At 32.0% G+C, this 13,995-nt stretch overlaps 2 protein-coding genes across 2 annotated transcripts; both read right to left on the reverse strand.

Moving 5' to 3' along the window:
* Positions 1 to 472: 472 nt before the first annotated feature.
* Positions 473 to 6,997, reverse strand: LOC136818806 (uncharacterized). Its single transcript, XM_067075046.1, has 9 exons — positions 6,408 to 6,997; positions 5,086 to 5,279; positions 4,264 to 4,398; positions 3,110 to 3,414; positions 2,765 to 2,946; positions 2,131 to 2,210; positions 1,688 to 1,816; positions 1,242 to 1,432; positions 473 to 1,020 (listed from the first exon to the last, which is right to left on the reverse strand). Exons 1-9 carry the CDS (start codon positions 6,986 to 6,988, stop codon positions 874 to 876), a joined length of 1,944 nt encoding a protein of 647 aa, XP_066931147.1. The 5' UTR covers positions 6,989 to 6,997; the 3' UTR covers positions 473 to 873.
* Positions 6,998 to 7,371: 374 nt separating this feature from the next.
* On the reverse strand, positions 7,372 to 8,886 carry LOC136818818 (uncharacterized). The gene is made up of 4 exons (XM_067075055.1): positions 8,780 to 8,886; positions 8,179 to 8,408; positions 7,710 to 7,822; positions 7,372 to 7,522 (listed from the first exon to the last, which is right to left on the reverse strand). Exons 1-4 carry the CDS (start codon positions 8,784 to 8,786, stop codon positions 7,465 to 7,467), a joined length of 408 nt encoding a protein of 135 aa, XP_066931156.1. The 5' UTR covers positions 8,787 to 8,886; the 3' UTR covers positions 7,372 to 7,464.
* Between the last annotated feature and the right edge of the window lie 5,109 nt (positions 8,887 to 13,995).

The following is a 13,995-nucleotide window of genomic DNA, read 5'->3' on the forward strand; positions in this document are numbered from 1 at the left end:
AATCGATGCCTTGGCAAAGTTTATAAGAATTTTATAGGAAATTTCATTTTTAAACACCACTTATTTTTAAAAGAGATCATTAGGTTATGAGATGTTTGATTATTTTGCACATTGGTACTGGCCTATGATATCAGGTTGCAAGATTTGTGATGAATTTAAGGTTGTTTCAATCTTTTGTTCTTTTTCTTCAAGTAACCATGTTCACAAAAGAAAAAAATAGACATGAAATACTAGATAATAAAATATTAAAGTAATACTTTCTGACGAGAGTCTATTACACGTTTTTTTTATAAGGAACTTTAGGCTGAAAATGGTCTGAGAAATAAGGAATTGTTAAGGAACTGCTTAGGCTGAGAATAAAAAATCAAGTTGAGGAACAGCAAGAGTTCAATTTGAACTTGCACACATTTACAACAACCTAAATAAAAAGACGGAAAATATTCCTGAAACGGCTTTCAATATGTCAAAAAGACAAAAAATGCTGATAAAGAAGCTACACACTTAGCGAATCCAAACTTAACAGCTAAGTAACTAAGGAACTCGATAAGGAACTTTGAGGCTGAAACTCTCTGGCAAAATAAGGAACTCCAGGCTCGGAGCTATATTAAGGTTCCTTATAAAAAAAACGTGTATTTTAATAAGACCTATAGAAAAATCTAAAAAACAATCAACCTTTCGAAGGTATCGTCAAAGTAAATGTTAAACAAACAAAGAAAGTTTTTTTTAAGGTTGATTTGCAAGTTTCATAATACATCAATTTTCATGTTAATTCCATACAAAATGCAAAAAAATGATGCTAGGCACCACGAAAGTACCAAAATCGTTCGCTCATTGATACATTGATACATCCTCCTTTTAATAATAAGGATAGTTCTAATACTTCATCGAAAGTTTCTTTTTGTTGTGAAAATGCAATAAGTATAGCGTCAAAAATATGAATCTTTGTCTATTCATATGTTTGGTCATCGGTGCATATTTTGAAAACCAAGAAAAGAGCTGCTCGCATGTTTCTGTGTTGACCTAAAAAATTTAAAGGGAAAGTTTTATCCCTCGATGATTTTTATGTTTTATCTGTATTATATACGTTACGAAGATAGTCGAAAATAATCTAAACAAACCGAATAATCCTGGGCCTTACCATGAAAATATGGTAGCTTTGAATAGGTAACAAAATATTTTGCCTCAGAGAATGGCTCCGTTGTAAAATCTATTATAGAAATGGAATAGAGATAATTACTTACTCCGGCTAAGTGATCTGAGGTTTTAGGATTACAAACTCTGCGACACCATGGATCCACATGATTACGATAGTGGAATCGATCAATTTTCATTTCCAATGTAGCAATACGCTTGCTGGTGTTAGTGTCATCCTTCCGGACAGGATTTTTTGAATACTTCAAAAGATGACAAGCATCGTCGTATACGATACAATCTAAAAACAGAAATGAGTTAAAATTTTTACTGTCCAATTCAGTTACCATATTGAGGGTAGCCTGAATGCTAACGCTATGGTTAAAAAATGAAAGCGTTGTATGCTTTTAAAACATCTTTATTAATTATTTTTAATTTCAGATTTAAAATTATTGTTAAGTCTAAAAAACGTTCATCAAATCTCTCTAAGGTTGTTTTTTTATAATTTAAGTTCTTGTTAAGAATCAGATACTAAACTGATCGTCAAATTACTTACTGATTGATTGATATTCGTCTTGGCTTAAGAGGTCGTGCAAATGGCCATAAACTTGAGATATGGATTCACAATTGAACAGCTCCTTTATGTTGACAACGATACCACATGGTTTCGCCATTACCAAAACACCTGAAAAATCAATCTTTACGTACGAAGAACTCTTTGCTATTATAGGGATATAAGGATGATACATTTCTCTACAAATGTTTTAAAAATTAGCGCAAAAAAAATTAAAAAGCAATTTTTTTCGATTCGAAGGTCATTTGGCTGGAAAACGAGTTTACCTCAAGCTGATTGATCTTTTAAACTAATTGTGAGAAAACTGAATGCAACTTTTGTCTCAGGTCACTCCCAGATCCTCTATGTAAGCCTAATATCGATTGCCTTGAACAATCAGGATCTACTATTATAGGAGATAATATATAAAAAAAAACACTTTGTACCTGCTGTTTTCTTATTCTTGGCAATATGTTTCGATTTATCCGTTCCGCATTTTAAACTTGAAGGATCTGGAGTTTCTTCCCTAAAATAAATTTTGTACTTGATTCACAGACTTCATAATCATTCCATGATAAACTTAAGATTAGCCTGTACCAAACCCCCACAGTGGGCAACCAACCTTTTTAAATTTCAAAAAATCTTTTCGTGTGAAGGTTTGTAACGTTGATGTGATTTTCTTGTCCACTAGAAACCCCAGAAACAGAAATTTGACTGTTACTTTTAATATGCTGCAAAATGTGCTGATTTAACAAAAACAGTCCGTTTTCGAACATCTCGAAATATAGACATCAAAACCCTATATTCAAAAGCCCCATTGTATTCATCTGTTCTCTATAATATTCAAAATGAAGCAGTAAAAGTTTTCATTTTAAGAACTTTTTGAGGATAATGTTTAGAGAGTTTGTACTGAAAAGTGACGTCATTAATAAATGGCTCAAAACTTTTCCAATCGTCTCCACTTTATTCTGATGGAGGAGGGACCTCTGTGCCAATTATCACACACATATTTTTTTTATAAACCTGGAATTAATGTAAAGAGCTACAGTCACAGGCTGCAAGGAAAAAGCAAAAATTTACTTTTTTTCTGGGACGGGTAGGTCAACACTATCTCCGTTGTCATTTCTTGTGAATCCCAAAATTTGCCTTGGTTGACCAAGTGACGTCACATCTTGTACAACAATTTTGTTATTGGCATTTCTTAGGTGTTGAGGTAATTTCTCATCCCGTACCCAGGTTTTTTGGCCAGTATGCCATAAAACCTAAAAACGAATAAAAGCACCGTTGATGATAAAACTCATTTGACAAGTTACTTGACAAGTTAAATTGTGCCTTTTTATTTATCATTCTTATAATTTGCTGACTGTATAATGTGAGCTGTTCATAATCAAGAAAGTAGGAATTCACGAAATGATAGATTGTTACTTCGTAAAGTGTTGATGTTCTGGTTTCCTTCGTGTTGCAAATTCTGATCACTCCTTGATAAATACCATTTTTCTCCTTTTTCGTTGTAATCTGAGCAGGATCAGAGTCATTATCGTTCAGTCCGTCTTCATCAGTTGTTGCGGTCTCGTTGTCTTCGTTTAAAGATTCTTCATCTACTTCATCTTTATCATCGGCAATAGCAGCATTGTTTTGTTTTTGTTTCTGGTAATGATCACTAAATCTTGCTGTTGTGTCTTCGTGGTCTTGACACACTCTCAAGCCAAGTTTTGGTGTATTCATACAACCTGATTGAATGAGAAAAATTGAAAGTATTATATTTTTAGAGGTGTTTCCTTATAAGGCAAATTAACGCTTCAAATACCACACATACCACCTACATTTTGTTAATATCAATATCAATAGAAGTCTTGTAAGTGTGTTGATAGCCAATTTTGATTTAAATTTTTGACTAATATTTCAGAATTAAAACATTTTTGGGAATTCTTAGTTCTAGAGTTGTAGTCAACCCATAACATAACTCTGAAAGTCTAGCAAGAATATTTTTAGAATTAATTTCTATATTGGGACCTTAGAAATGTTTAAAGTTTGTTTTTCCATGAGTATTTTAATGTAAACACAGAATCATCTTTATTGATATTGACTAGCAACTTGGTACAAAGTGTGTTGGATGTACGTGTCGTTGATTAAACAAGTAGTGTGAGTTACGGAATGCAGTACCGAAAATGCCTCAAACAAAAAGAAGTAAAGGTGCATTTTCCCATCCTTTGCATAAAAGAATGAAATGAATATTTTGAGACTTGCCTTTATTTTATGGTACATGGCTCCGACTGGGGTTCTATTTCCCCCCGCCAAATTTAGGTCCCCCTGAGAACAAGGTTCCCCAGCCTGATAAAATTTTAGGTCCCAGTATAGGGGAAAGATTTTATGGCATTTACAAAGCTCTATTTACATGTGTGTGCACTTTTAGAGAATGCAATAGAATGTCTTCATTTTTGCATTTTAAGGATCAGATGATACTTTGCATGAAAACATAAAGGTTTAGAGAAATTAAAAACCAACAGTAGGGGGGGGGGGTTGCGAGTCATGTGGTAAAAACAAATAAATATTGTAGATATATATTTAATACTACAAACCTGTTAAAACATGTCCTCCAATTGTTTTGAATAGAACTCTTTGAACTTTATTGACTGAACAGACAGTCCTGCATGTCTTCATGTTTCCGTCAAGAACAAGAACATCCTTACATCCTGGTAACTCGCACGAATGATCTAAAAATTTAAAAAGAATAGGGAAAGTTTTAAACCAATCACTTGCACAGTATTCAGCTTATAATCTTAAAAAGAATTCGAAGCCACATAATTTTTGCAAAAAAAGACGACTTTCAAAGAAAATAACTAATAATAACAATTTGGCATAATATTCTTCATTTTGTTTCGTAAAATCCATTGGTTAGATTTAAGGTTCTCTTTTGATGTATGTAATTTTGCTTTAATAATTGTGTAAAAGTTTTGTAAAATGATAGTGTAAATTTTCATGGGCTTCATTAAGCTTAGAAAAATGATTTTTCAGCCTCGAATAATCTAATGCTAGGCTTGTAATGGCGTAATTGACACGTTATGCATATTTCTTGTAATTTGGGAATTTAAATGTTTTGAAATTTTGTAAACTGAGACACAGCATATTATGCTTAAAAAAAGTTTTAAGGCACATAAAATCCACTATTTTGAAATATCACCGGGATGCAAAGAACGTGACTGAACACCAGTAGTGTCAAAGACTAAAATAAACCCAGTCCAGCCTAAAAAAATCATTTTCTAAAGAAAAATTATTTCTTTGCAACAAAATCTAAGTATAATGTAGTTTTGTGGTAGTTAGATAAAGAGCTTATCAAGAAGAAAGCTGTTGTCGTCATGACATGAAGACGGAGAAGTTGAGACAGATGAGAAATTACTTACTTGCCCATTTTTTCAAGAATCCGTCATAGAATCTTTCATTCAAATAATCCAAAAGAGCATTGCGATTCGTTATTGTTTCTGATATTTCTATCTGGAATTCAACGATGACTTTTTCCACTAAATATAGGAGGAAGCCATCTTCAAATCGTCTTCGATCCAAATAACTTCTATCCTTGTTGATATTTTCGGTAACCCTGAAATATAAGCAAAATTTATGGAATGTTTTAATTTTTTTTGTTATTATTATTTAACAGTTTTAAGACCCAAATATTTGTAATAATGACTGTTTTTATATTTTGTTGTTTGTGATCTGACTCCACATTGATCCATGGCAAAATCAATTTTCGGATTAAGTTTTATCTTGTTTTTACTGAAGCTGTCATATGGTCGAAATTTATAGAAGACTGTATAGTTATTCTCAACTTCAGTTGAGTTAGAATCTGAGAATGTGTGTGAGTGTGTCTGTGTGTATGTCCCAAAACTTTGGGGCAGGCTGGAGACTTCAAAAATTGTTCGATTTGGCTGAAATTTGGCACACTTGTTCCTTGGGTGAATATCTGGGGGTCTTTTTTTCATTTTTCAAAATTTTTGATTTTTGGGGCCTGGGGACTAGTTTTCGCCAAAACGAGGCTAAAACTTTGGGGCAGCCTGGAGACTTCAAAAATTGTTCGATTTGGCTGAAATTTGGCACACTTGTTCCTTGGGTGAATATCTGGGGGTCTTTTTTTCATTTTTCAAAATTTTTGATTTTTGGGGCCTGGGGACTAGTTTTCGCCAAAACGAGGCTAAAACTTTGGGGCAGCCTGGAGACTTCAAAAGTTGTTCGATTTGGCTGAGATTTTGCACACTTGTTCCTTGGGTGAATATCTGGGGGTGTTTTTTTCATTTTTCGAAATTTTTGATTTTTGGGGCCTGGGGACGAGTTTTCGCCAAAACGAGGCTAAAACTTTGGTGCAGCCTGGAGACTTCAAAAATTGTTCGATCTGGCTGAAATTTTGCAAATTTGTTCCTTGGGTGAATATCTGGGGGTGTTTTTTTCATTTTTCAAAATTTTTGATTTTTGGGGCCTGGGGACGAGTTTTTCGCCAAAACGAGGCTAAAATTTTGGGGCAGCCTGGAGACTTCAAAAATTGTTCGATCTGGCTGAAATTTGGCACACTTGTTCGTTGGGTGAATATCTTGGGGTCTACAATTGGGCCTATGAATAATTTGAAGCCACTGAAGTTGAGCCTAGTGCGTTGCCCACGTTTGACTATTGACATAATTGAAAATGTGGTTGAAGTGCTATATAACGCTGTTGCGATGAATTAAGATATAGTTACCTTGCTCTCTTATTTGGAATAGTGGTGCTGATCTTGAACATGTATCCATGTGTACAGTTGTATATTGCACATTTTTGTCTAAACGACATACAACCAAGTAATAGCTCCCATTCAAATGTTTCGAGGAATTCACGTCTGAAAGCTGTGTCTTCTGTACTTATAAAAATCACTGAGTTGTTGTGATTCAGGTGTCTTTTACCTGCCTTTGAATAAAATGTCAAAAAGTCTGTGATGGCACAAGTTCGGCATCGACCAGAATAACGTTTTCCAATCACCGTTCCATCTCTTCCATATATGACAATTTCTTTCGGATCACAAATCACAAGTTTTTTTCCACAACTATTACAAAATTCATTTGGAAGAATCATGTCTTCTAGAGGTATCTTTTGTACCTCAGAACTCAAGTTTATATATTCGGCCATGAATTGTGATTTTTGAATCTCATTAGGTGCATCTTCCAGGTTAAAGACTTTCTTGTAGCAATATTCAGCTGCCACTGGATGTAATTTTCCATATTTTTCGTGACATTGAAAAAAATTAAGCATCGTTACTCTGTTGTCTTTGATTTTTTTGTAGCTCATTATGTATTTTTATCTAAAAAAACAAACAATGAGTTATTGTAAATGGTACACGATCATTATGCATTTTATCAGTAACTGAATACATCTGTATGGATCTCAAAGAAAGTTATAACAATAAAGACAACTACTAGGACAACTATAAAATAAATCTTTTATATAAAAAGTGTAGAAAACACACAATATTTACAACACTATAAACAAAGTATATTTACATGAGAAAAAGGAACAAAAACTATTTATCATATTTAATGGTAGGTAAGTACTAAAAGTTTCATCAGCTAAAACATAAGACAGTAAAGTAATGTTCACAATATAAATACTAGTTTTAAAAAAAGCTGATGTGTAAATGAATATTTTTTATAGAGTCTAGGTGTATCAAAAAATAGTGCAAAATAAAGTACAAGATCAAAAAAGGTAAAACCTACGTAAAAAAATAAATATCGAAAGATAAAGTTGGCTACAAAACCAAGGTAAACTTAATTTCCCATAAATCGTCGACGGTTTACTGAATTGAAGCAGTTTTCGTGAGCTTTGCTGTTGAAATAAAGAAGTACATAATTACACATACATAAAAAAAAGAAAAAAACATACTTCCTTAAACTTCAAGAAGTCAAGATCATTCAAAGAGTAAAATTCTAAAGATATTGACAAGTTTTCAAACCTAAAAACAAAACATAGTTTAAAAAGAAAGCATATAGTGTGAGAATAATGAAGTGAATACCTCTCTAGAGTAGTTGTATTGAATAATTCAACATATTCATCATAGTTTAAACCATAACTTTGCAGTGCTGTGTTGATCCTAGGTAAGGGCTGGTACTTCTCGAAAAAATAGACCTGTCAACAAGAGAAGTTTAGATAAAGACAACTCAATAAATATTGAAAAGCATATCAATCTATCAAGATATTTATTCATTTATAAAAATGCTTTTTCATAATAAAATTAATTTTCGTTTACACCAAACACAAAGTAACATGGGGAAGAGCTTTTTCTATGTTTCCTTCTACCTATAAAAGTACTGTTTAGTTCAAGGAAAATTATCCTTAAGTCCATACGCTCTAAGTGTGTTCTCTTTTTTACTTTCATGTCAGCGTAATTAAAGTTATTCCCGTGAAGGTGGTTTCCACATTATAGCAAAAAAAGAGCATAAACTTAAAGACGGTTAGACAAATATAAATTCCAAAACTCTTACCTCTCGACAATTAGCAGCTGAAAAGCGATGTACTGTTCCGAGATTCTCGTTAGCGAGTTCTTGTATCAAACGATCCAGGAAGATTTTCAGGGTTTCCTTTCCTCTCAATTGCCTATTTGAACCCATTCGTACAAGTTGCTTCACGGAAACAAATTTCCCAGGTATCGTTAATACATTCCTTTTAGCGATGACATCATTTTGATAGTTCTCTTCTTGTGATTGTAGTTTTTCTAGAACATTATTAAATAGTAAATACTTCTCCAATACCAGAAACCACCATAGAATATCAGCATTATTCTTTTACTTTCATTTTTAAGAAAACTTTTTTCTGTAATGATAATACAGTATTTTAAATAAATATCATTAAATTATTAAAAGAAAATGAATACAATTGGATAAAAATGAAAGTAAAAGAATAATGCTGGTATTCTATGGTGGTTTCCGGAATTTGAGCACAAAGCAGTAATTATATAGACCGAAATTATCTTTAAAAAGTTGAATATTTCTACAAATGAGATTTTAGTCACTTGTAATGCCAAAAGCCTCCATAATAGTCTGCTTCCCGCAGACTTGCAAAAATATACAATTAAGAACAACTCACCTTTCATGATTTTGTTGTTTGATGCATAGAATTTACATTCTGCCTGCAATAGCACATTTTCGTTTTTTAATGACTGAATCTGCAATTCCTGATTGTCCAACTCTTTATTTAATCTATGATCATAATATATGAAAATAATGTTTACATAAAACAAGTAGTGTACACAGTCCTTGTCCAGTTTTTTCCTTAGAATGTATCTTTGACATTCTTAACAAAATGAACCAATGAATGGGTTAGATAAAAGATAAATACAAAGGATAATAACAGTAACTAGACTGGTATTTATATGCTCTATGTCAGCCTCTGTCAGCTACAAGTTTTAATGAATAAGATTGGAATCAAAAACTTACTCAGAGAGTTTGGGGCTTCTTTTAGCATAAAATTTGCATTCAGCTCGCAGCATTGAATTTTCATCTTTTAGAGTTTCCAAGTGAGTTTCCAATTCTTTTTGCTTTTCTTGCAAATGACCATTCAATCTGTAATGAGAAAAATAAAATCTTGAGGTTATGAACGTTAGAAAAAAGCCACTTCAGGGGGGGGGTCATGGTTGGCTGTGGAGTGGAATCGGCCCTTTTTTCGGACGGAGTGGCGGAATTTGGCGAAAATTTAGACAGAATTACGAAAATTGGGTTCTCTGACGGAGACAGAAAAATGAATTGCGGAATCGGGTACCCCCTGAAACCCCCCCCTTCCCACAGTAATAAAATTGAAAAAGATGTTTCAAACTTTTCATTGAGTTTGAATTAGATTGTAAAGCTTTTTTCTTGCTGTAAAACTTTTTATTATTTTAATACAGGAACGAAATTAAGTGCAAAAAAGTTTAATAAACTTATGTTGCCTTAGAAAAGGAATGAAAATTACAGTCGTTTTAGTGAATGTGCAAATATTTTTATTTCGCCTACCATTTCTCAACTATTGCTTCAAACCCCCTGTTTTTGTTGTTTTCATGTCAACGGATCACCTTTCAAAGGCTGTACATTTGTATACAATGACGATAGATTTGTTTGTGATTGATGCTGCAGAGTGCTCAATGAAATCAGAGCTAATTTAAATTTTAAAAGTTATCTTCCATCATAAACAAAGTAAATAGTACACTACTCCGAGTTTTATGCTTACTGCACTACAATGACGATATAAAAAAAGCAATTTCTATTTTTGAATCAACAAAAATGATGATCATAGCAAAATAGGATAAAAAGTTCATTTTCTCCTCTTTTTTTATGAGTTTCCAAAGTTTGAATTTTATTGTTGAAATAAAACTGAAACATAAAAACAAGTGCACATAAAATTAAAATAAAAAGGTTCTACCTTTGCAGCTCGTTTGTTGGCTCAATCTGCAAATATAAACGCACAATCTCATCTTTATCAACATAAGTTTTGCAAGTTGGACAATATTTCCATCCAACATTAAACCACTTTAGAAGACAACTATAGTGAAATAAAAACAAGTCCTAGTTATTTTATACACTAGATGGGAGCGGCCTTTCTACTAAAGCATAGACATGTGTTTTTTTGGTTATCATAGTGACATCACTTTCCATAACAGTGGTTCGTCACCGAAGGTCATACAAGATGGTTTGCTTGCATCAATGCGTGGATTGGAAAACTTTGAGTGAACAGAAATTGCGTAAATTGCGAAAAACAAACAATCAGTTTTCACCTTTTTCCAAATATGTGACCACATGGAAGGCATGCTGCTATGTGTTCTTCTTCATTTCCATAATGTATGAAACAGATTGAGCACTAAAAGTACAGAAATAATTGTAAAATTTTAAGAAAATGTTACTTCCTGTGAAAAAAATTGTTATTTTGATTGACAGGGAAAATACTAGACTCTGATTGGATTCTGTAAACAAGCTGTAGATTTGTTTGTAATCAGGCTTCTATATAAGAGTAGTGAAAACTTGACGGATGGTTTTATCACGCCTGACACTAATAATATCATTGGAAATCTTTACCACAACAAAGAATTTGGCCTGGTGGAAAAAATTGATCAAAAAAATCGCTTACCGGTAATAAACTTTGATAAACTCCATTAGTAGATTGTTCCATCTTTATGAGAATATTTTATTATATTAATCTATGTCTTACTTATATTTTTATCTAAAAAAACAAACAATGAGTTATTGTAAATCGTACATGATCTTATGCATTATCAGTATCTGAATACATCTGTATAGATCTCAAAGAAAGTTATAACAGTAAAGACAACTATGACAACTATAAATAAATCTTTTTTATAAAAAGTGTAGAAAACACACAATATTTACAGCGCTACTATACAATTATATGAAAATTTTACATACATAGAAAAAGCTAAACTATAAGATAGTAAATATATTCACAGTAATAATACAAGTTCAAGAAGTAATGTGTACATAAATATTTTTTAAGACAGCCCTGGTGTATGAAAATGTTGCTGTGAAATGAAGTGCAAAATACATGAAGATATAATTAAGGTAAAAAACAAATATCAAAAGATAAAAATCTTTCCAAAAATAAACAAAAGATTAAACTGGTTACATGATCAAGGTAAACTTGATTTCCCATGAATGATTATTGCGCGTGTTACTATTTCTCAACAGTTTACTGAAAACACACAATATTTACAGCGCTACTATACAATTATATGAAAATTTTACATACATAGAAAAAGCTAAACTATAAGATAGTAAATATATTCACAATGATAATACAAGTTCAAGAAGTAGTGTACATAAATATTTTTTAAGACAGCCCTGGTGTATGAAAATGTTGCTGTGAAATGAAGTGCAAAATACATGAAGATATAATTAAGGTAAAAAACAAATATCAAAAGATAAAAATCTTTCCAAAAATAAACAAAAGATTAAACTGGTTACATGATCAAGGTAAACTTGGTTTTAATGGACAGCGTTTTAATCATTCTGGATTAGTATTTTGATCAATAACTTCGGGATTAGCATTTTGAACATTTTGAACAGCGTTTTGATCAACAATAACAGGAACATCTTCTGGATTAGTATTTTGATCATTGTCTTCGGGATTAGCATTTTGATTGTTAGCGTTTGGATTAGCATTTTGATTGACAGCGTTTTGAGGAGGAGCAGGTTCTAAGTTACTTCGATCAGCCTTTCGTTTTCGTGCTGATTTAAAACAATCACCATGAGCTTTGCTGTTAAGAAAAAAAAAGTAAATTCATGCAAATGAAAAAGCATTTTCTATTCTTAGACTTGAAGTTAATAAATTACTTATATATCAGCATCTTCCTTCAATTAAAAATCTAGTTTAAAAATTACAAAAGTGTGAAAAATATGTAGTTCGAAATTATTACAAGGTGTGAAATTTCTCTATACCTTTCAGCAAATTTTCCAAATAATCTAAATAGGCAATTGAGCTTTGAAATTTATATCCTACCTCTGCACCTTGTACAGAATAAAGTTTGACTTTCATAAAATGGCATCTTGAAAAAATTTGTTTAATCTAAATGAATAACTTACATTTTGATTATTGCCAGCTAATCTGTTCACTACCTTTCCAAACTTTTCTGCGGCAAGTTCTTCTACCAAGCGGTCATGGAATTTCTTGAGTGTTTCAGATCCTTTGATGTTTCTGTTTAATCCAAGTCTGACAAGATGCTTTACGGACACGAGCTTGCCCGGAGTATTCAAAATGCTACGCTTCCCAATTATGTCATTCTCTGTGTTTCGTGAATCGTTTTGTAACTGTTCAGAGTTAATGAGCCCTGTAAGAAAAAGTAATGTTCAATTTTTAAAACTAGCTTTTATAAAAATATAAGGGTGAAAATTAGGCACATCATTAGAATACCCCAATAGTTATACATCCAATATATACTCATTTTGACAATGATGTACAAGTTGTTCGATTATAAGAATTAGACTAGAGCAGTATCAAAAAGCTTAAACATTTCATTTTTGAAGTCCTTGTTTAAAAACTAAGGATTAAAAATATTCTGTCATTAATTTTGGCAAAAGAATACTTCGCTCTCAACCAAAGTTAACTATTTTGATTAAATGCATGAATTAAAAATTATGTTATAGGGAAGCTGGTTTAGAAGATTTGATTTTAATCTTAACTAAACCAAAAAATATATTTACTTTGTTGATTAAAAGACATGGTAGTTAATTCTGTAGCCAATTCCATACTTCGTCTCGACACCACACAGTCAGCATCATAAGTTTCCTAAAGTCGAAAATAAAACGAGCTCTCTCAAAAAAGGATTGAAATGTACAGTACAAGCACAATTTTTACAAAAAAATTGTTTTAAAACAAAGAGTTTTCAGATTTAGACAAATATGTAGACTCTTTGCTCCTTTTTTCTCTGATGGACAGAGAAAGAGAGATCTTTATCTGTAAAAGTATTTAATTCTGAGTTTTTGATTTCAATTAAATTCAATATTATAAGAAATTAGTTAAATTATTTTGAGTATATATATATCCTCTGAATACAGAGTGAATATAGTTGGACAGAAATTCTGATGTCTTTGAATATAGATAACAAACTTTAGGCAATAACAAGTTATATCTTACTTGTTCCCCTCTGACATTATTGTTCAGATGATTATTGAGCCAGAGATTTGGATCATTTTCCACATGCTGACCCATCTCACCATTCATGAGTTCTATTATGCAAGCCATGCGTAATATCTGGGAGTTGCCTCTGCTGTACAAACCTGGTATCAAGAGTATTCACTAATTAGAGTAAAAAGTGCAAGGATCAGAAGATTTTTGATCTTTAAGTATTGCTTAGCTTTGAATTTGATAACTACAATAAATTACAAGGCAAAATACATAATACAATTCAGAGTGAGACATTTTATGAATGGTTTAGTTTATAACTATATTGCAAAATTTTCAGATTTTAAAAATCAGAATGTAAAAGTTATGACAAATGTGCAAGAAATTTTTTCATGGGAAATTCAGTAGGTTGTTGAATCATCCCTGTTACCATTCTGGTTACCATTACAATCTAACAATTTGTCAAAGGATTGAAGTAAGTCAAATTATTTACCTGTCAAAAACCTGTTTTTCAAATTGTTTTTGCATATTTGTTCAAACTTGTCATAATTCATCTTGAAAGCTTGTTGAGCTTCATCAGAGAGTTGAAAAGCTTTTGGTACAGCTTTTGTTCGAATAAGTTTTTCGCCAGAAACGGTAACAAGGTTCTCTCCAGATTCGTAAATGTTGGTTAAAGCGTCAACTGAAATTGAAGGTTT

The sequence above is a fragment of the Clytia hemisphaerica genome, unplaced genomic scaffold (genome assembly GCF_902728285.1).
Source record: "Clytia hemisphaerica strain Z4C2 unplaced genomic scaffold, Clytia hemisphaerica genome assembly, whole genome shotgun sequence".
Lineage (NCBI taxonomy): Eukaryota > Metazoa > Cnidaria > Hydrozoa > Leptothecata > Clytiidae > Clytia > Clytia hemisphaerica.